This window comes from Benincasa hispida, chromosome 4, assembly GCF_027475165.1.
Source record: "Benincasa hispida cultivar pf3 chromosome 4, pf3_genome.v1.1, whole genome shotgun sequence".
NCBI lineage: Eukaryota > Viridiplantae > Streptophyta > Magnoliopsida > Cucurbitales > Cucurbitaceae > Benincasa > Benincasa hispida.
This window is the reverse complement of record NC_143481.1, coordinates 33,293,355-33,317,370: the sequence shown is the minus strand read 5'-3', so window position 1 is coordinate 33,317,370 and position 24,016 is coordinate 33,293,355. Positions and strand designations below refer to the sequence as shown.

The following is a 24,016-nucleotide window of genomic DNA, read 5'->3' as shown; positions in this document are numbered from 1 at the left end:
TTGCCGCCATTTTTCGGGAATTCTTATAGCCTGTTGTCGGTAGACTAGTTTTGAGATGGATTGAGGCAGTGGCAGCTACATCTAATGACAAAAAAGTGGTAAAGAACAAGTTGCTAGTATAACTTGCTCACACAGGGGTCTGAAAGCTTTTCAATCAAGACTGGTCGGGGCTCTGGAGAGGTATCCTATGATAGTTGTGGTACATAACGTCGTTCCAAGCATGGTCTGTGAAATGAGACCATTAGGCTTCCTTACTGTGCTAGTTCGAAGACCGGAATAGGAATTTCTTGTTTCAAAAATTAAATTCCTCCTAAAGAATATTTACTACAGATACTGAACGCCAAGGGCCTTAAACAGTAATGAAGGAACCCACTTCATCGACCGAACTATGGCAAGTCTACTGCAAAAATACAACGCGAAGCATCAAATTGCCATAACATATCATCCCTAGACTAATAGACTGGTCGAGCTTTTGAACCGGGAGATCAAAAGTATTCTCGAGAAAATAGTGGATCCATAAAAAAAAAAAGTCACTGAGGCTTGACGAAGCACCGTGGGCTCACCAAACAACTTTCAAGGCTCCATTCGGAATGTCACCATATCGGATCATATTCGGCAAAGCATGTCACCTACTATTAGAATTAGAGCACAAAGCAATTTGGGCGATTAAGAAGTCAAACTTATACATGACACAAGCTAAGAATAAAATAACATTGCAACTGAATGAGCTGGAAGAGCTCCGATGTCAAGCCTACGAGAACATTAAATAGAGCAAAGAGAAAATGAAAAGGTATCATGATTAGAGAATAAAACCGACCAAGTTCGAGGAAGGATAGGTGATGTTATTCAATTCCATGCTGAGTATGTTCCCAATAAAACTTAAATCCAAATATTTGGGACCATTCATAATCCATAAAATATTCCCGCATGGTGCTATGGAATTAAGGGACATAATCGCATCTTTAAAGTCAGCAGGCAGTGAGTGCAAGCTTATTGGGGTGAGTTGATGGACAAGGGAAAAGTATTTTCCTTGTTGAGTTGGAGTAAGTAACAATCCCCCATGTACAAGTACATTATTTTAAGATATTATTTCAATTAAAAAAAAAAAAAGATTTTTGAGTTTTCAATTTTATCTTCTAAATGAATAAGCTCTGTCTAAGATGGTTTTGTCTAAGGAAGAGGTATTTAAGAGGACCATAGGAAATACCTCGACCTAGAAACCTACCTGGGAGTTTATTCAATTGAATGAACGTTCTAATTTTCTTACGTGAGTGTGCAGATTAGGAAAAAAAAAGGACGAGAATGGCAATGGGCCCGTACCAAACGAAGTGATGCCGCCACATTAGCAGGTAAAATTTGGGTTTGGTGATGTCACTTTCGTGCAATGGGTCAGAACTACCTATAAATAATTTGACCTACCACCATTAATTCATATCTAATTTCTGATCTACCCCCCCCCCCCTCCCTCCCCCAAAAAAAAAAAAAAAAATCGATCTTCCCCTAAAAAATCACTGGAGATTTTGCGTGCACTTCCTCCTTTTTTCGACTACACGATTCGAAAAACCCTCATGTCACAACGATGAAGTCTAACCCTAGTCCATCTCCAAGGGGGAAGTCGTCATTGGCTGGTCAGACTATCATTCAAAAGAAATCTTTGGGAACTTTTGAGGATTGTGCTCCAAAATCAGTAGTTAAGTAGTTAGCTACAAAGTAAATGCCCCTTCCAACTGTTTTGGCTTTGTCCGAGCGTTCTACGAAGAGGAAGGATGTAACCCCCGAAACTTCTCCCTAAGGATTCTCCGAGGTGAAGTGACTTGTGAACGTTAGTCGAGGTGCTTGGAAGCAAGGCTTGCGATTGGCCTTGGAGAGTTTGAGGAGGAAGACTTGAGTTGGCTAAGTCAATGATAGGTATGCTCTAGGAGGCGGATGCACACAAGGATACTCAACATGAAAATAATTACTAAGTGTTGCCAAGAGGGGGCAACCATGCGTTAGAGATAGTCCAATGAGAAGAGAGTGCATCACACCTTGAGCTAGTTTAATAGGCCATGTGTGGTAATGAACAAGGAAAAGACAAGAGATAGTTGGCCAAGCTAAGTAAAGGTAAGGAAAAACCAACCAAGTGTTGAAAGTATGATCAAAAGGATGTTCAACGCACGAGTGGGGATCAAGGAGTTTGGGCATGGAGAAGGCTATCTTTCAAGCATAGGCAAGCATGAGACAACCATTTGGGAAGGAGTTACGCCAAGAACCCTAAGGAATGCCAAGTGGATGCATATCCTAAGAAAAATAGCCTACTTGGACGCATAGCACAATGAGAAACACAAGAACTATGCTTTGAACTCAAGTAGAAAAATGCAAGCTTTAAGGAGAGTTTAAAAACTAAGGAAGAGGAAAAAGGGGAAGTTGAACGCATGGCAAGGGCTACCATGCTCCAAAGAAATCCTTAGAAAGGGTAAAATTGATGCACCATGCATTGAGTAAAGGATACCTAAGGAGTAGGGCCAAGTAGAACATGCAAGACACCTCAAACAAGCCTTGTGCATTGAGAACTATGCAACAACCATGCGTTGAAAGGAAAGGAAGTAAACTATGTCATGAGATGAAGGAACCTCATTTTGAAGGATTTGGCTTGATGAGAAGCAAACCATGTGTTGGTTGTCTTGCCATAGAGGTTATATGGGCTTGGAGACAGGTCATGCGTTGAAAAGCTTGAAACCTAGTGATGCGTTGGGAGCAAAGGAACATCCATGCGTTGAAGCAAGCTCCCATGCATTGAAAGTAAAGTGTTGGATGGTGAAAGACACATATTATCGTTGAAGCATGAGGTGGTGTTCATGAGAGTTAGCCAAATATGAGGAAAAGGCCAGTTAGGGAGGAGGTTAATTGGGTAGATTGAGGAAGCTGGAATTCATGTAGAATTCTTTTAAATATGATGCTATGAAAAGAGGAGGATTTTGGCTTTTTATCAGACAAAAGAAGTTATCTTTGAGGCATCTAGAAGCTGGATGAAGAGGAAGAAAATATGGGGCTTCGAAAAGAAAACTCCAACGAATTTATATTTTCTTATTTTATTTCATGATTGTTTTGGTTAGTTTATTCTCCAATAACTCATAAAAATAATTTTTTAAGTAATTGGAAGATCAAACAATATATAAAAATAGGGTTGACAAGACAAATAGCAATTTTTAAGGTTTCGTTTGGAAATATAGCAAAAAGTTTTTAAAATTGTAAAAATAGCAAAATGATTTTTAAAATAAAAAAATACTAATTAGCAAATATCCAAACTATCCCTACACACTAAAATTGATAAAATAAACATTACAAACTAAAACAAATCCAGAAAAGTGCAAATACATTGTACTATTATGCAAATACACTATATATTATATTACATTAAATCAAACGTCGTTAAACACCCCTTTCTCGATAGCAATAAAACTTCCATCAAACTCCAAAACAGATCTTAATTTTATTAAGCCAACCGTATCACAAAAATGTTAGCATAAATTCTTTATATCTATATTGAATAGATAAACCCTAGGATCATTCATGTCAAATAATAACATACCGGATTCCATTGCAAAATTGATGATAGCTTCAAGATGATGATGGATGACTATGGTCTTCCTCAACCAAAACTCCGAATGCCCTTAGTGGGATCTCTCTCTAGATGGAATTCAAGAAAGACTGAGTGCTTATTGTTTTGGTATATTGGGGACCATAGCCCTAAGGTCTCTTTATATACTAGTTCAATTAGGGTTCCCATTAAACCTTAATTAATAGGAATAGGCTTCTATCCATTAAGTCCATACTCAATTAGGAATCTAGGGCCTTAATTAATTAGATCACATAATAGGCCCAATCTAATAAAATAACCCAATGTGATAAATTATTAATCCACATACATAGCTATACTTTAATTAAACATATTATTATTTAAATATGTCTAACAATCTCCCACTTGGGCTATGTCTGTGTGTACCTAATATAATTAAATCACATAAACCTTAAGCGCGCATAAACAGGTTATTTCAATAATAGAATTCCCCTTTAGTTCAATCTGGTCCATCTCCTGTATTAGCACGGCAAGGCGGCTTTCGTCACTACCCTTGTAACTAAACCTTCCTTGATCACCAATTCCAATACATTCAATGACATAGATCAAGTATGGATGGATAGCATGGAAACTACATGCAAAGTGATCTGGATCATGCCTGTTTCCAACTGGTCCAAATTCCTTAATGAGATCATTCTAAAAAAAACTTTATGCTAAACTTGCATGCATGATAAACAAGTTCAGATAATAAAACATAAACCATCAACTTTATTCTATATAGAAAATAAACAAAATAAGGTCAAAGAACATCCTCAATAACAAACTCCCACTAAACCATGGAATCAGAAAAGTGACTAACACCCATGTGAGCAACATGCTCATGAAAAACTTTAGGTGGTAAACCTTTAGTCAATGGATCTGCCACCATAGAGTTTGTTCCTATGTGTTCTATCGAAATTTGACCATTCTGAACTCTTTCTTTAACAACCAGAAACTTCACGTCTACATGCTTTGACTTCGTATTGCTTCTGTTGTTGTTGAATACATCACACCGACTTATTGTCACAAAATAATTTTAGTGGTCTTTCTATGCCAACCACTATCCGCAGCCCAGTGACAAAATTTCGCAACCATATTCCATGATTGGATGCCTCATAACATGCTATAAACTCCGCAACCATGGTAGAAGAAGCCATAAGTGTTTGTTTAACACTTTTCCAGGATACAGCTCCTCCAGCCAACATGAAGATATAGCCTGAAGTGGATCGCAAAGTGTCTTGACATCCAGCATAATCAGAATCAGAATACCCAATGATCTCCAAAACTTCTGATCTCCGATAAGTGAGCATATAATCTTTTGTTCTCTGTAAATACCTCATAACCCGTTTGGCTGCTTTCCAATGATCCATCCCCGGGTTACTCAAATATCTGCCTAACACTCCAACTATGAACGCAATATCTGGACGCGTACATACTTGAGCATACATTAGACTTCCAATGGCCGATGCATAGGGAACCTTCTGCATCTCTTAGTCTCGAGTGTGGTCTTGGGGCATTGACCTAAATGAAATTTATCACCTTTAGCGATCGGGGTATCTCCCGGTGCACAGTCTTTCATGCCAAATCTACTCAAGATCTTTTCAATGTAGTTCTTTTGTGACAATCTCAAAATACCTTGAGAACGATCTCGCAGTATTTCAATTCCTAATACAAAAGAAGCATCACCAAGATCCTTCATCTCAAAATTTCTTTTGAGAAATCTCTTAGTGTCATGCAATAAACCTACATCATTACTAGCTATGAGTATGTCATCAACATATAACACCAGAAAGATTGATTTACTCCCACTGAACTTGTGATATACACAATCTTCCACAATGTTCACCTCAAAACCAAATGAGGTTATCACTTCATGGAATTTGTGATACCATTGACGAGAGGCTTGCTTGAGACCGTAGATGGATTTCTTTAATTTGCACACCATAGACTTTGAATTATCAGACACAAAGTTTTCTGGTTGCACCATATAAATCGTCTCATCAATGTTCCCATTGAGAAACGCAGTTTTTACATCCATCTGGTGTAGCTCTAAATCAAAGTGAGCTACCAGTGCCATGATTACCCTAAAAGAGTCTTTCGATGAAACCGAAGAGAAAGTCTCTTTGTAATCAATGCCTTCCTTTTGAGTAAAACCCTTTGCAACAAGACGAGCCTTATATCTTTCGATATTGCCATGTGAATCCCTTTTGGTTTTAAATATCCATTTACAACCTATGGGTTTCACTCCTGATGGCAGTTCGACAAGTTCCCAAACGTCATTGTCTTTCATGGATTTTATTTCCTCTTCCATAGCACTTATCCACTTTTGAGAGTTAGAACTTTGTAAAGCTTGTTGGAAGTTGATTGGATCATCTTCCATTACGCCCACATCATCCTGATGTTCTTGAAGAAACACAATATAATCATCTGGAATTGCACTTCTTCTCTCTCTAGTAGATCTTCTTAGTGGCACTTCTTGAGGTTGTTGAGTTTGAACTTCAGGTTCAACAACGGGGACTTCAATGTTGTCTTGTTCTATAATTGGTTCAATAATGAAGTCAGGAATTGGAGCCTGAACATCATTTATAATCACATGAGGAAAAGAAACCAATTCCTCTTCAAAGACAACTTTCCTTATGTTATCTTCCCCCCAAACTCAACATCCTCAAGGAATCTAGCATTTCCTGTCTCAAACAATGATCTAGAAGTGGGATCATAAAACTTGAAACCCCGAGAGTGCTCAGAATACCCAACAAAATAGCAGCTAATAGTTCTTGAGTCCAATTTTCTTTCATTAGGCCTATAAGGCCTAGCCTCAGCTAGACAACCCCATATGTGAAGATGCCTAATACTAGGCTTCTTTCCTGTCCACAACTCATAAGGGGTTTTGGCTATTGCTTTACTAGGTACCCTATTAAGGATATATGTTGCAGTCTTTAGTGCCTCACCCCAAAGGGATTCTGGTAGAGAAGAATGACTAATCATACTTCTTACCATATCCTTAAGTGTTCTATTTCGCCTTTCCGCTACACCATTCATGCTGGGTTTGCCGACATAGTGTATTGCGGGACGATTCCACATTCCTCTAGGTATTTGGCAAAGGGCCCTGGACGTTGTTCACCTGATCCATCATATCTACCGTAATATTCACCACCACGATCAGATTTGACAGCCTTAATTTTCTTTCCAAGTTGAAGTTCAACTTCAGCTTTGAAAGACTTGAAAACGTCCAAGGATTGAGACTTCTCATGAATTAAATATAGGTACCCATATCTTGAATAGTCGTCTATGAACGTAATAAAATATTGTTGTCCATTCCAAGAGGCCGTAGGGAATGGACCACAAATGTCTGTATGTATTAGTTCTAAGACGTCTGAGCATCTGTTGGCACCTAATTTTCTTATGTTTGTCTGTTTTCCCTTAATACATTCCACACAAACGTTGAAGTTACTTAAATCAAGGGAATCAAGAATTCTATCTGACACACATTTCCATAATGTACTCCCTTATGTTTCCATTGCCCTTATACCTCATAGAAGTTAAAGAAGTCAAAAGACTACTTGCTTCCCCTTTCTCATTTTTAGCAAAATATTTCTCAATTTGAGCAAGGAACTTATTGGCATTTTCACTTTCCGTGATAGAGCCCCGAAAAGACTCCGGAATGGAGTGCCTAATGATCATCAGACACATGCGATTTGACCGTTCCCACTTCTCTATATTAGCCGTATTTGGTTGTTCCTCAGTAGAAGTAGGTTTATCGGTCCTTAATGCAAGGTCCAAATCCATACACCCAAGAAGTATCTCTAGGCTTTCTTTCCAAATCTTGAAGTTCGATCCATTCAACTTAGGGATTGAACTTAGATTTCCAGATATTTGAGTAAGACCAACTGAAACAATAAACAACAAAACATATGCTCACAATTAAAACATAACAAAATAATTTCACATATGTGGTGGGCCCCTTTAACAAGATACCTAGCACAACATTGATGTCCAGCCTTTGGGCAAAAAACACCAACTGTAAATGGTACTCTCAACGTAGTAATCAAAGTACTGACAATTAACTCTGTAAAAAAAAAAAAAAATAGCCTTTCTTTGGACCGACTACTTTTCACATGAGCAATCCTTATAATTGCCACATACTCATTACCACATGCATACCCACAATTTGGCCTTTCGGCCGATAATTATCCGCATAAATTCATGAATATGCACATCTTATATTTCATAATTAAAACGATCTAGATAATAGAGGCTACTTTGGTAACATATTATTTTTGACCAATTCAATCTAAAATATAAGATACAATAATATAATAATATTATTGTACAAAAAATAAAGGAGGAAGAACACCAAATAGTCTTTTACAAAATTCACTTAATAATTGCATACACATAATACAATTAAAGTAACATAAACATGTGAATATCACAAAAACAATCAAATTATAGATTTTAATTCACAAACTTATCAATCAAGAACTAAGAACCCTTTTCAAGAATTTCACCAAGTTATTAATCAATAAAACTTAGAAACGCGGGCAAGAAGCTCAATCAGCAATTAATCCAAATAGTTGACAAATTCAATATTATCAAACTATTAAAAAATAAATCCACTAAATTCAATCCCTTTTTTTTTAACCTTAAAAAAAACCATCAGTGTCCAAAATTATCAATCACAATTCAATTTTTTTTTAACTCATATTCATCAATTAAGTATTAACATAACTTTTCAGTTAAAAAAAAAAAAGGAAAAAAAAACAGCGACAACATTAACGTTTCCATTATTAATCAAATTTAAAACCGAACTCATAAAGTCATCCATTAAGAATTAAAGAAAAAAAAAAACTGATAATTAAAACCAAGAACTTCCAGCAAGACTTTAATCAGTAATTGACCAATACCTTGGCCCAACGGCAACTCCAGTCAGTCATTAACCAAAAGTCAGTTAGCAAGAATGTTGAACTGAACATCCTTAATTTTGACAATAATAGAACTAAGGGTTTTTTTTTTCTTAAAAAAAACTTTAGAAAACCACGTTCAATCAAAATACTCAACCAAAAAAAAAAATCACTTTAATCCACTACTAGCACATCATTCATAATCGGTGATGGGTATGCCAAATACCATAGACAAGAATACGGGTTGCAAGAACACATATTGCCAAAGAAAAAAATGACCGCCGAGATTCTTTAAATTCTTTACCAAAACCAAAATTTAATCAACAATGCCAATAGAAAATGCATAAACTAACAATCCAACATGAAATTCATGTTCTGATACCACTTGTTAGTATAAATTCTTTATATCTATATTGAATAGATAAACCCTAGGATCATTCATGTCAAATTGTCAAGAATAACATATCGGATTCCATTGCAAAATTGATGATAGCTTCAAGATGATGATGGATGACTATGGTCTTCTCAATCAAAACTCCGAATGCCCTTAGTATCTCTCTAGATGGGATTCAAGAAAAATTGAGTGCTTATTGTTTTGGTATATCGGGGACCATAGCCTAAGATTTCTTTATATACTAGTTCAATTAGGGTTCCCATAAAACCCTAATTAACTAGAATGGGCTTCTACCCATTAACTCCAACTTCATATTTAATTAGGAATCTATAGCCTTAATTAATTAGATCACGGCTCAATCTAATAAAATAAGATAAATTATTAATTCACATACATAACCCATACTTTAATTAACATATTATTATTTAAATATGTCTAACAAAAAAAACTAAAACTTCGATAAAAACTCACAAAACAATCTTGATACTCACCTAAATACTGTTAATCGATTACTCTTACGACCATACAACGTGGTAAATAACAGCAAAAAAGATATCGAGAAAAAAGAGAGAGAATAAGAGAGGAAGATTCATGGCACTTATCTACGTTACTCTCTGCCATGGAGGTAGATTCGATACAAAGACAGTGTGAAATAGTCGATGGATGTGGTGGAATGGCTCGTGATAGACTACAGTTGAGCGGAATAGGGCAAACGGCGACGTTGCTCTTCACGTAAAGGAGAAAGCCCGTGGAGGAAGAGAAGGGCGGCATTTGTGATGTATAAACTTAGGCTTCTTTATTTTTCTTTATTTTTCTTTATTTTTCTTTTTTGAAGTGTTACATTACCTTACAAAATCTTACTTAAATATACTTTTTAAAATATATATAGGGGCAGTAACCTAAAACTTAGATTTTTTTTAACGTTATTTTAACTAACTTTTATATATATATATATATATATATGAAAATTTTCATTTCCATCTTAAATTCCAAATATGTAGATATATTTTTCATATCTCTTACGAAATAATTATCTTCTCCGATAAATCTAAGTTTCGATCTAAAAATTCAAAAACAAAATAAATACATTAAACTTCCAAAATAATGAAACTTACCTTCAAAATCTCTAATTCAAAAATTTGAAAACAATAATAAATTAATTTAGTCTATTATAAATTTAATTTATTAGATCGGAAATATCCATTAAACCCAAATTAAGCCACTTTTGATATTATTCAACCCACGACTTATAAAACAAGTTACAAAAACAAAATCCATAATTAAAATTTGATTGAAGGGAAAGTAACTATCAAACTTTACATTACAATTACACTATATTTGTAAATATAGATTAATTAAATTCCATATCTAATTTGAATCATTTAGGAGGAGACAAATAAAGAAGAGACTGGTTTATTTTAATCAATTCGTGAGGTAGTTAACAAAATCTAATCTAGATATTAAAAATAAATTCAAATTCCAAAAGAGGGCGAAAATTACGGAATGACTCACTTTCAGTTTTTAAATTGGATCAATTAGATTATAATATGATTAATTTGGTTATTGTTCAAGCTCTCCAATTACATTGTATTCGGTTATTAATCAAACTCTCCCCTTACACTAAATTTATATATTGGTTATTAATAAAACTCTACACTTACATTGTATTAAATATTTCAGACATACGAACCAGATAAAAGCAAATCAGATCTTATCAAAATGTAGCTAAAATAGTGACTAAATATGAAATATATATAGTTGAATCTAATAACATATACAAAACATTTAAACCTTTAAAAATATTGAAAAACATCCCGTTAACTTATTAAGAATATGTATAAAATAATGAAAATAATTCGAATATTTGGATAAATTTGAAATTTGATAATATATAGATATTTAAAATATAAATTTGGTAGAAAAATCTAGATATTTAATTCAAGTGAGATTAATTGGAAAAATGGTTAAATTAAATCTAAATTAATAATAAATTTACATTGAAAGGTTAACTAAATTAGCAAATTACCGTGTATACAGAACCCATTATTGTTTATGATTCTACACTTAACATGTATTTATAGTTTCATCAATAATAAAAGCTACGAACTAGACAAGGGTAAAACAGATATTTGAAAATTTGCAGTCATGTGCATGTCATATGAGTTGCCATAAATATTATTATTTGCCATTTTTGTCATTTTTCAAAATAAAATCTTAAAATCTGTCATACACTCCAATTCTCCATAAAAATAATTAAATACAATTTTTACATATTAACATATTGCTTATTTTTAGAACAAACATTTAAATAAATAATTCAACGAACCAACCTAACCCAAATGTTTCACGGTTGGATTGGGTTGGGTTCATTACTTTGGGTTGAAGATATTTACAATCCAAACAATTGAATTGAGTCTAAAAGATACTTCAACCCGATCCAATCCAACCTACGAACACCCCTAAGTCAGATAATTGTAAAGAAAAGTATTTCTTAAAAGCAAAATAGTTCTTTTATCATTACAGAGTTGTTTGATACCATGCATGTATATATCTTCAAGTGATACAATAGTGGTGGCTAATAAATATATTGATATGTAATAAAAGAATAACTAAATATACCAAGTGCATAATGAAATTTGTAATGGCTATATATTTATCTAATTAAAAGGGCAAAATTATTTCATGTTTGGAAGGGCAAAAAGTGTTAAGTTGAAAAAAATGCACACATAATTTTCACTTACAGCGCAACTAAGAGGGAAAAAACATACAAAATATTTTTAAAAATACTCCTCCAAATATAAGTTTCCATTACTCTGAACTTCTGCATAAATATCAGATGTTGCCCGCACAAAGGAGGCCAATAATACAATGTTGAATTAGTTGTTAGTTTGAACAAAGATCACAACAATGTAAGAGTATATAATTCTTCATAGAATTAGTAAACGGAAGAACCAGTAGCAGGTTGTTGAGTATGAACATATCCTGAAACTCGGTATCACGGTCTCGGATCTTGTCTACGACTAAAATATTTGTTGTGTCGAGTTATCTAATCGAAAAGCCCTTCATCATGCCAAATATCAACCAAGAAATCTACCATCTCCTGCCAGTCACATCACAAGCATCAATGAACGATATATGCAGATTGAAAGTCACCCGATAGAACCCGAAATATATTGCAATATAAAAAAAAAATAATCGAGCTACGAAGTACTCGAAATCCCCCATTTCTTAAGATGCACTCAAGCTGAAACCAACTTAATCAATGTCTAACTCCATCCTTTTTAACCCACTCTATTTACAATAAAAAAAATTCCCCCCAACGAACTCCTTAGCTTCCTTACCTTTGCCCCATTTGGTGACCTATTTGATTTGAAAATTGAGTCTAAACACCACTTTTATCTATTGGTTTATATGTTTTGTTGTCTATGTTTTAGAAGTGTTTTCAAAATCAAAACCAAAATTGAAAAACTAAGGCCTCGTTTGATAACTATTTCGTTTTTGAAAATTAAGTCTATTTCCTCCTAATTTCTTAGGATGATTTGTATCTTTCTTGAGTACAATGGTTGAACTTCTAGTCAAAGTCCAAAAACAAAAACAAGTTTTTAAAAGATACATTTTTTAGTTTTCAAAAGTTGGCTTGGTTTTTTAAATCATTGGTAAAAAATAGACTACAAAGGAAGAAATTTGGAGGTGCAAGTAATGTTTTTAGGCTTAACTAAAAAATAAATAAATAGTTATCAAATGGGACCTAAAAAAAAGTAGTTTTCAAAAACTTGTTTTTGTTTTTGGAAATTGACCAAGAACTCGAAAACATGAAAACCATGAGTAAAAAATGGTGAAAAAACAAGCACAATTTAAAAAGAAAAAACCAAAAACAAAAACAGAAATCAAAAATCAAAAGATTATCAAACGGGACCTAAGATTAGTACTGTGTTCCTCCTAATGATATACCTATCATATCAGAACCAATAACACATGCAACAGCAACAACAGAATTCTGGCTTCGATGTGCAGTTGATTGAGCAAGCAGATGAACTACTATATATATATATATATATGGATAGATAGATAAATAGATAGAAACTGCAATCACTTTTCATAAGCTTTATTTTATGGAATCAACAACTATCATTGAAAAAAATGAAAAAAGCTTTTCAGAAGCTTACAGGGAGAGGTATTGGCTCACTGAAGGGCTCGTGAGTGGAGAGCAGATCTTCATACGCTGTTGACCAGCTGCAAATTAAAGTGAACAATTTATCAATCAGAATATGTTCGTAATAAATGTTTCTGTATTGAGTGGAGGGGTAAAGGAAATGGAAAGCAACAAAAGAAAATCAAGTACTTGTTTATTAAAAAATGGAAAAGGTGTGTTTCTTCAAGATATAAATGACCTCTTTCTGCTCGCACTTTACTTCTCTTTAATACTAAGCCTGTTACATTTTATAATGATGAGGGCCAGCGACTGCTCATATAAATCGAGCAATTACAAATCATCTTAATTTGTTAGTTATGGTCTATGGTTATGGACAAGTTATCCCCACCAACATAACTTTTTGTTTATATCATTTATCTAATTTCATTTGGGTGACCAGAGCAATGGCTACATTGACATTTAAAAAAGGCTCACTTAAATTCTATAGGCTTGAGTTAGTAATATATTCAGGCATATTTTGATCCTAACAAACTGGGAGTTCTACTTGTTTGCCCACTCCTGTTTTGGATAGTAGGATTTCTTGTCAACTTTCACTGTACGTGCAGAGATCTCCCTTTTATTATGATTATGAACTTCTTCAAATTTACCAACTAAACTACTTGCAAGAAAAAGCACAAGGAACAATGAACTATTCTGCAACTAAAACATTCAGGAAAGCGAGATATGACCTTATGATTGATTCCCTTTCCATTCTTTGTTGTTGTTGAGAATTTTTATCGACCCACTTCTTTCTACCCTCGTGCCAACGAATTGCAGCTACACAAAAAATCCGGTTAGATTGATTATGAAAAAAATGCATTTCAAAACCAAACGCAACGAACAAAAAGTTCATGTTGCTATTTTAAGAAATCCAAGCTTGAAGAAACAAAGGATTCAAAGACATGCACAATTAAAGGCTCAGAAGAGGTACAGCTGTCACATCAATTAAGCGATTTCCTTAAATACTTATTTATTTGAGAAAATCAACAACTTTCATTGAAAAAAAATGAAACAATATAAGGACATCCAAAAAAACAAGCCCACAAAAAACATCCCTTCTAAAGACAGGGATTCCAACTAAGTAAGATTCTCCCTAGAGAATAATTACAAAAAAGCTTTGATACCGAAGCTCAAAGCGAAACATGAAACCTCACAAGGGTCCTCTCCCTACCTCAAAGCACTCTATTGTTCTACTACCCCAAATATTCCATAGCACGACACGAATCCCAGCATATCACAAAGAACAACCTTTCTCTCAAAAAGGCAGATGGAGGAGAAACTCCTCGATCATAGCTCGAATATTCCTTTGGCCAATAATTAGAATGTCAAACTTCTGAAGGAAGTCACTCCACACGGACGTTTATTTGGACTGGGACTTGGGCAATATATCCTCCTAGCTCACCTGATGTTCTATTTTAATTTTTAGTATATCCTTTTTCATGATATACATGGTCTGATATACAATCCATGAAACATAAAAGTATAAGACGTCAAGATGCTCATCTTCCCTCAGAAAATCTCTTCCTCTACCCAGCCATAAGGCCCATAACTACTAGTTCACTTTACTTTCAATCTTTCCTTCAGTTTTGCCTGACTTCCACCTTTAACATTCACATGCATTTACCACATTCAAAAAATTCAGATCGATAAATGATTCCCTCACCATTTCATTTCGCACCATAAGAAAGCTACATTAACAATAGCAACACCTACTAATACTAGCTGGGATTTTATTATTATTTTTTTTTTTTTTTTTTTTTTTTTTTTGAAGAAACCGAGCTTCCATGGAGAAAAGTGAAAGAATGTACAAAGCAATACAACAAACAAGCCCATCAAAAGAATCCCAACTCTAATTATAAGAAAAGACTCCAATCTAAAAGAATAAGATCAAGCAAGTAGCTACAGATAATAATATTAAAGGACGCCCATAACAAATAGTTAAATCTGACAAACTCCCATTTCCCAATGCTCATCTCCAAATCTCTCAATCCCTCTAAAATATTATTGTTCCTCTCAAGCTAACTACCCCACAAACAAAATGGCAGAAAAATAAGTCCACCGCCGAACTCCCAGCGAGGGAGTAAAATTGAAGCCTCTAAATTAACTGGTATACATAAATTACAATAGAGAACCTGAAAACAATTCACATGAACTTCTAAAACAGCAAGTTCTACGTCTTCTTTTTTCCTTTTTTTTTTTTTCCTTTTTCTTTTGAGCATTTATTCCAAAACTTCCAAGCTCCATGGGGTCATTGGTTATAGCAGGCACGATAAAAGCACAAAAGAAATACTAATTCCCAAAAACTGGAAAAGAGGTGGCTTAGACCTATCAAATTCCACAGATGCTTGCTTACCCTGATTAATAAACGTGGAGGAGCTTAAGTCTTTTTCCACAGGCTTTTTCACTTCACTAGACGATGAAGAACGGCCCACAGTCAGTATCTCTTTTGAATGGGAACTTTTTTTATTCATCTCCATCTTCTCTGAACTAATAGACTCAATCCTACCTGCAATGATAAAGCAAGCATCTCTTTTAGAAGCCCACAAGCGGTACTCTTACTAAAAAGAATAGCAAGTTCTGACATAACAAGTATCCTCAGAGAACAGCCAATCAACATGTGTGTGTGTGTGTACAATACATACATAAATATACACTTTTTTAATCTGCTGGAGCCTGGAACCACAAGCTGAAAGTCATTTCAATTGACAAGAAAAATCATGATTCACAAAAATTCAACAAATTTTCTCATCATAAGTTTTATATCTGCTATCATTAAAACAATCGGACTAGTTTCAAACTGAAACACATAATCTAGTTAAGCCATCTAAACTTGTGCCGAAACCAAATTCGCTGAACTTCTTATTTAAACTGCTTCACAGAATAAAACTGGTGAATAAACTAGTTGGTGTTCAACTGTATTTAGAAAATTTTATGGCAACATAGACACACACATAACAGAATATGTGTGCAATTTGTTTGAAGTTGCAAAACAGTTCTATCTATTTTGAATCCGGTTAACTAGTCCTCAACTGAATGTAAATAAGAAATTAATTTTCAATAGGAGAACATACTATAAGTAAGCTTTTATTTTATTAATCTAGAAATATTGCTTTTATTGAGAAAAAATGAAAGAATACACGAGCATACAAAAAAAATCACCCCGCAAAAGACCCCTTTAAAGAAAGGAGCTCTAGATAAGAATAATTTTAACAAGCAAAAAATTACAAAAAGAATACAAAAAAACGAAACCCAGAGAGAAACATGAAACTTCATAAAAAACCAGAGATTACTCGGATCCTTATTGACCCTCCTAAAAATCCTGTTATTTCTCTGGCCCCAAATATCCCATAACAGAGAGCATATCCCAGCGAGCCACAAGAAGTGCCCCTTCCAAAACAAAGGTGGAGTTTGTAAACAAAATTCTTAAGTAACACTTTGACCTCTAAGAGAAATTTTCAAATCAAGAACCGTGAACATTTCAGGATTCTCAAGACTTTCCTTGCTTCCCTACTCTACAGTATGAACTAAACCGAGAACCATTATGGATTGGCCTAGTGATAAAAAATGAGACATAGTCTCCATAAATGGCTAAAAGATCAAGAGTTCAATCCATGGTGGCCACCTATCTAGGAATTAATTTTCTACAAGTTTCTTCGACACCCAAATGTTGTAGGGTCAGGTAGGTTGTCTTGTGAGATTAGTCGAGATGCACGTAAGCTGGCCTGGACACTCACGGATATCCCTCCCAAAATATATATATATACGAACTAAACCGATGCATATTTAGAACCCTTGTCCCTTGGACTGAAATATTTAACCCTGTTTCTAAGTCCATTGTGCAGACAAGACCATGTTTCCTTTATCCATCTCCATGATATAAAAGTGCATACAACCGAATCATCATTGTCCCTTTTTTGTCATGAAAAACAAAGAGGCTCCACAATTTTCCTCGTAAAAATCAAACACTACCACAATTTATCGTCATGGTCTAATCAAAATTCAGACCATTGGGTCTAGATTTGAGAACCCGGAGTCTCGTCTAATGAGCCAAACAGCTAAATTAACAGAAATTTAATAACGTTCCTCCCATAAAGAAATCGAACACAAGATAGTTCTTCCGAGTTCAAAGCATAACGAATCGTATATATCTCAAGAAAATACTCAATTCTCATTAAAATGTACTCACCCGACCTCAAATTCCCTCGCCTGCAATTATTAAGTAAACATTTTCCATCAGTTCAGTGGATCGAGATCAAAATGAAAAATGAGAGACAAGACTTCGTAATTCCTCAACTGAAAACACTACTAACAACTATACGACCCAAAATTTTCTTGCTCACATAACCTAACCTACCCTAACCTAACTATCGAATTCGGCCATTTTTCAAAAGAAAAAACGAATTAATCTCAAAATAGAATGAAAATAAAAAAATAATTAAAAGAAAAAAGAAAAAGAAAAGAGAGATGGATTCGTCGAGAACAAATCAAAGTCCTGTAAAGAGACCCACCAGCGGATTCTCCACAATATGAAATACATTTGGCCCAATAAACATCCAAGTTCCCATTTCCATAGGGAAAACCCACAGAATCGAAAATCGAAATCAAAACAACAGCAATAAGAAACAGATTCGGCGGAAACAAGAGCATTAAAATTCATACCTCGAAGTGGAAACGTCACAAAAGCATTATTCCAATCAATACAGAAGAAAAAACACAATGCGATGAACAAAAATCCAATCTCGGTATCCGGGTTCGAGCGAAAAAAACAAAACCGATCATGAAGCCCACAGAAAGAGGAAATTGAAATGAAGAGAGGAGAAAAAAATCGGAAGCGTTTTCGTCAAAATGTTTTGGCGATGCATGGCGTTTTCTTCTCCGATTTGACGACTCAGCATCGATTGCTGACATGGATTTGATTAAGAATGGATAATGGAGTTAAACTATTTTTTTTATTATTGATACGAATTGACGAAAAAACCCCTCTACCGAACTAATGTAGAAGGGTTTTTTTCGTCATTCTAAGTTATCTTGGATTCGGTGCGGTGGACCTTTGCTCGTATTCTGCACACTTCAAAATGCATCAGTGAAACAGAAATTGACAATATATTTAAAATATATGTGTATATGTGATGCAGTAATGAAAATTAGATTTATATGATTACTATAATGACATTTTAAATTTATAACCAATCTAATTAAAAATAACTATTTTCAATAGTGGTATCAATTTAAATCTCAAACTAATAAGTATATCAATTTACAAAGCTACCTGTTATTAATTAAAAAAAAACACGATGAAACAAAAATTTATGAACCCTAAAAATTAATATTGGACTAACATTTCGACATAAACAAATAAAGAAGTAAGATAATTTTCAAATTCCTATTTTACTCAACAAAATTAAATCCTATTTTGCCCTTTATTTTTAATCATATTCTCATTATGCCTTCCTTTAATAGTTCGTTATAAAGACCATTAATTTTTTTTTCTTCTACCCACTTCAACAAGAAACTAACCACCATCCTACATTTATTTTTTTAATTTTGTTTTTCTTTTATTTTGATTTATATTTATTTCTAAACACTTTATTTTTATTTCTCTTCTTTCTTTTCTTTTGTTTTCTGTTTCGTAGTTTTTTGTGTGTATATTATTGTATGTGTTTTCTTCTCCATATCCTTTTTAGAATCTCTGAAAAAAATATTATCAAACAAAAAAAGAATGTAAGTTCTCGTTTGTTTACTTCAATTCATCACTTCTGCAAAATATTCTACATTTATTTATTTTAAGAAATTTTAATTTTCTTTTACTTCGATTTATAGTCATTTGCGAACACTTTGTTTCTCATCTTTTTCTTTTGTTGTTTTTTTTTTTTTTTTTTTGTTTTATATATAGTTGTATGTGTTTTCTTCTCTACATTTTCAAGCAAAAAAATACAAGTTGTCCTTGATATAATTCAACTTTTTCTTTTAACTCACATTAAGAGTTTATTTTTATAATTTAATTTAAATAAAAAGTTTTATTTTGATGGAGAAGATGAGGAAATCTAAAATATGATATTAACTTAAGAAATTTAGGGAAGAGGAAAATATGAAGAGGAGTACTTGAGAATCTTCTGAATATTTGTTTGTAAAATAAAAAATATATTTTCTATGTTGATCTGGAAAATGTGTTATGATAAATGTGAGTAACTCGAAAGGAAAACCAAATTTGAGAAAATTAGGGAATAAGAAGATATGGAGAAAATGTTGATAATATTCTAAAAAATGTAAGTACTTCTTTAGTCTACTTTATTTTTACTAAATCCACTGTGAAAGGATTTTATTTTATGAATGTTAGAAAATTCGGAACAATAAGATCAATTTGAGAAATTTAGGTAAAGGAGATATGAGGGAATATTAGTGAGATTCTAGATAAAATTTGACTTTCTAATTTTAATTTCATTCAATTTTAAAAACTATATCTTCAAATCGCATTGTGATTCATATTTTATATTTATTTCTTCTTAGTTTTAATTTTTCTTGTATTTTTTATGACATCATAAATTTATAACTACAATTAATATAAGATAAGTTAAAACTCTTTGTTAACCTCCTTTGAATTAATGAGTGAAATAGAATAAACCATTATCTTGAAAATAAAAGATTCATTTAAAAATAATAGTGATAAAATATATGTTTTTTCATTACCATAAAATATGACATATATTGAAATTGAAATGTTTAGATTTGTAGCAAAAAAAGTGTTTAATGTTTTACTTACAAATAAAGTATTTATTTTACTATTTTAAATATAACACTAAATTGAAATTGTTGGTTATATATATATAATAAAAATAAAATAATGATGATGATGACGACCATAATAATAATAATAATGATGATGATGACGACGACGATGACGACGATAATAATAATAATAATAATGATAATAATAATAATAATAATAATTGTTGTTGTAATAGTAGTAGCTGTTGTTAGAGTAGTACTAATATTAATAATAGTAATAATAATATTCATAATCATAATAATAATTATAAAAATTAAAAAAATTAAAATAAAATAAAAAAACAACAACAAAAACAAAATTTTGTTGCTTAAAATCTAATATTATTTAAAATGCAGGAAAAAAACATTAGCATAGTAGGTCTACCATAATATAAATAAGATTATGAATATGTAAATATTATTGAATTCAACAACTATTAAAACGATTAATGATATATTTACTAACATCAATATATAAGGAATTACAATGGTATACCTACAATAATATAAATATAAAAAAACTCGTAATAAATAAAAAGTACTCACAAATTCAATAGTCGTTTCACTTTTTTATTCAAAGTAACAATGGTCCCTTTTTTCTTTGTTATTTGTTATTCGGCAACAAAAACTAAGGAAAAAATAGAATATTATGAGAATCCAATCTATAACTTATTGTTTATTTAGAAAAAAAGCTAAGAATTTTGTTGAGTAAATCCTATCTTTTTTATGTTTTTTTTTTTTGTTTTCCAAACAACAATAAAAATTATAAAAAAATATATATATATAATATGAGAACAAGAACAAGATTTATATTTATTGTTTTTAAAAAAATTAAAATTTTGTAAAATAAATGTACAAATCTCACAATTTGATGGACAAATATGGAAAAAAGAGGATTTAGTAAAAAATTTTGGAATAAGAAGAAGAAAAAAGACGATATATGGGACACAGGAGTAAAAAAGGGGGAGTGATTTTTTATAAGTTTTGGAAAGAGAAGGGAGCAAAATTCTGAGAAGTTTTGGACGAAGAAGAAGACTGCAAAGAGCAACCGAATGTAGTAGCAAGGCAGACGGAGGAAGGCATAGGAAAAATTGTGATATAGGAAGCTGATGGTGGGGGTTTAAAACATTGTAGGTCGAGTTTTCACATATTAATTTTCATGCAGAGTTGCAGGTTGGGTAGGTGGTGAAGATTAAAGGAGATTAATAACATATATGATATGTTAATTTTAGCTCTCGTGTCCCTAAGAGTTCACATTGAGATTCATGTTTTGTTTCGTGTCGATTATACTTCGACTGCTCCATTCGAAAAATGTTTATATGAATCAAGATCTAGGTGAATAGGGGAAGTCGTTCGCAGTAAAATCAAATACAAGATGTTTTAATTTTAATACTCACATCTCTAAAGAGTTCACATTGTGAGGTTCATGCGACACTTCCTATCACTCTAGGAGTGACCTCGATTTGGAAAGTGTTTACATGGATCAATAGCAAGGTGAATAGGGGAAGTAATTCATAGTAAATAGGTGAAGGATGTATGTCGACGTGTCATGTGGTCTCTTCCATTAATTTGGACTGTGAGATTTCTATATTATGCCTACTTGTCGTTTTTTGGTGACATAAGCTAGACAGTTAGTATTTTGTGTACCGAATTATATAATTATTATAGTTTATTATTAACAACTATTATACAATATATTGTTTATAAATATATATTGTCTATAGTTTATGTTAAAGTACTAAAATATTGTATAATAACATTTTACATTATGTTATTAATTGAACCTGATTTAGACAGTATCTAACTATCTTTTCGATCTCATTGTAGTTGGCGGGAAAGCCTAATATAAAAATATTCAACATTCTCTATTTTTCTATTTTCTTTTGTTTCTCTCTATTTATAGATTGTAAAGATACATCTTCATCAAAAATAAAATTTGTAAAGACATGTAGGGAGACCAAAGTCGAATGTAAAAACATTAATTATACACGTGGTTGGTAGTATTAAACAATTCTACTCTCAACTTATCTTGCATTTATGTAACAACACATTGAAATGTTGCTCAACCAAAACTTTATATTTAATTCCCTATGTAAAATATATCAGATTACTGCCAATTTTCCATCTTTGGTCAAACTTTATTGTTGTAAATTGTGTGTTTGACTGAGAAAATAGTATGGATTTCATATATAAATTATAATTTGTCTTCCTTAATTTTTAGCTGAATTTCAATAACAAAAATATATTTTTAAAAAGTATTTTTGAATTTGGCTACATTTTTCAAAATATTGACAAAAAGTAGTTAACAAGTCAATAAATTTAGAAGTAAAACGAGGGTTAGTTACTAAACAAATCAATTTTTTTTTTTTTCAATTTTGGGATTTGTACATAATAGTCACATATTATGTTAATGTCTTTAACATTTTATTTTTACAAAAAACCTATTGGTCTCCCTATTTTCACTATATATATATATATTTCTCTCCCCCATGCATATATTCTCTCCCCATAATTCACACCCATTTCTTCCTCTTCCCTCTTTTTTCTCCTTTCCCCTCCCTATCTTTTCTCCTTTCGGCGGTGTGAGTTGCAGGCAGTAGACGACAACATGGGACAAATTGATGGATCGAGGCACGAGATGATACCAACGACTTGGGACGAACAGATGGCACATACCGCGTGGGACAAATCAATGGTGACAGGTTTAGCAGATTCGGTCGACGATGACGGAGAGAGTGATTTGTGGCAGCTATGGCTGAAGAAGAATAGATGAATATGAAAGGTTATGTATTATAAACCCCAATGTGAAGATGGACTTTATTTTTTTTCTTTTTTTTTTTATATATATATTTTGTGATATATATGTATTTCTTTTTAGCTTTTGTAGGAAATCTGATATATACTGTGGTATATGTATTTGTTTATTTGATATAAATGAGTGTTTTTTTTTTATTTATTTAAACTTATTGTATTATGATATATATACTGTGGTGTAAACGAAATTTATGAAAATTTTTATATTATGGTATATTTCATATATTGGTTTATACTGTGATTTATGTTAAGCATTAAGTCAGTCTCTAATTTATAAACTGTAGTATATTTCATATATTGGTTAGAATATTTTCAAATACCTAACAAAATGTTATAAGGTATATTTAAAATAATCATGAATCCGTCAAAATGTTATAAAGTATATTTAAAATAACCATTAATCCGTAAAAAAAAAACCAATAAATCAGTATGTGAAAACCAACATAAATAGAAAAAAAATTCATTAAATGCATTTTTTCTAAATTGGAAAATAGAAAAAAATTAAAATAAATACATTTCTCTCTCCAATTGATAAAGGAGAAAAACTATAGAAAATGCATTTTATCTCTTTATAATAAATGTATTTTCTCTCTCCATCATTAAAGCAACTTCAAATATATATATATATATATTTTTAAAAGGGTGAAACTATCTATAACAGTAAAATACCTTTTTGAAAAAAATTAAATTTAAATACATTTATGAAAATATATAGCCAAATATAGGCCTTTAATTTTATGTATAGCAAGTTTCCCATTTATTCCATATCAATCACCTCATAAAATTATTTTATGGGTTTATGGTACAAATAATTTAAAGTTTCATATTCATTTTAAATCCATAAATTATTTTAGTCATGTTTTAAATATAATACTAATTTATTTTGTTACTAATATAATATAAAAATTTATATGAAATCATTAAACAAAATCCGACCTTAGCTCAGTTGGTAGAGCGGAGGACTGTAGTAAGAAGCTGTCATCCTTAGGTCGCTGGTTCGAATCCGGCAGGTCGGAAGTTTTAGTTTTATTTATTTTTGCATATTGCACTGTGCTGCTAAATCCTGATATTTTTCTTTACGTTATATCAAATAAATGCGTGTATATTGATTTAATATGTTAATATGTTTTCTCTTTCTAAAAAAAGTATATGTTTTCTATTCAGTGTTATATTTAATTGGAATGTTGACTTTAGTGGTAAATTCATATTTTTTTATACAACTTACTCAATTTTAGATGCGTTAATGTAAAATGATCAAATTCTAAAAGTCAACAAAAGTTAGCATTCTACTTACGAAATGTGTTTTCTCTATCCGACATCACACTTATTGTAAAACAGTTGAATCCTCGATA

General features: G+C 32.2%; 1 protein-coding gene and 1 non-coding gene across 5 annotated transcripts; one reads left to right on the top strand and one right to left on the bottom strand.

The window, feature by feature from the left end:
* Window positions 1-11,667: 11,667 nt before the first annotated feature.
* On the bottom strand, window positions 11,668-18,009 carry LOC120076904 (zinc finger protein). 4 transcript variants are annotated; one of them, XM_039030865.2, is made up of 6 exons: window positions 17,745-17,970; window positions 17,272-17,291; window positions 15,439-15,591; window positions 13,775-13,862; window positions 13,060-13,126; window positions 11,668-11,993 (listed from the first exon to the last, which is right to left on the bottom strand). In XM_039030865.2, exons 3-6 carry the CDS (start codon window positions 15,560-15,562, stop codon window positions 11,940-11,942), a joined length of 333 nt encoding a protein of 110 aa, XP_038886793.1. In that variant the 5' UTR covers window positions 15,563-15,591; window positions 17,272-17,291; window positions 17,745-17,970; the 3' UTR covers window positions 11,668-11,939. The 4 variants fall into 4 exon arrangements, with proteins under 4 accessions (XP_038886793.1, XP_038886790.1, XP_038886792.1 ...); XM_039030862.2 differs by lacking the exon at window positions 17,272-17,291 and having other exon boundaries at window positions 17,745-18,009; XM_039030864.2 differs by lacking the exon at window positions 17,745-17,970 and having other exon boundaries at window positions 17,272-17,592.
* A 5,586-nt stretch (window positions 18,010-23,595) lies between these two features.
* TRNAY-GUA (transfer RNA tyrosine (anticodon GUA)) lies at window positions 23,596-23,680 on the top strand. The gene is given in 2 exon segments: window positions 23,596-23,632; window positions 23,645-23,680. It is a non-coding gene; the product is annotated as a tRNA-Tyr (tRNA).
* The last annotated feature ends 336 nt before the right edge of the window (window positions 23,681-24,016 follow it).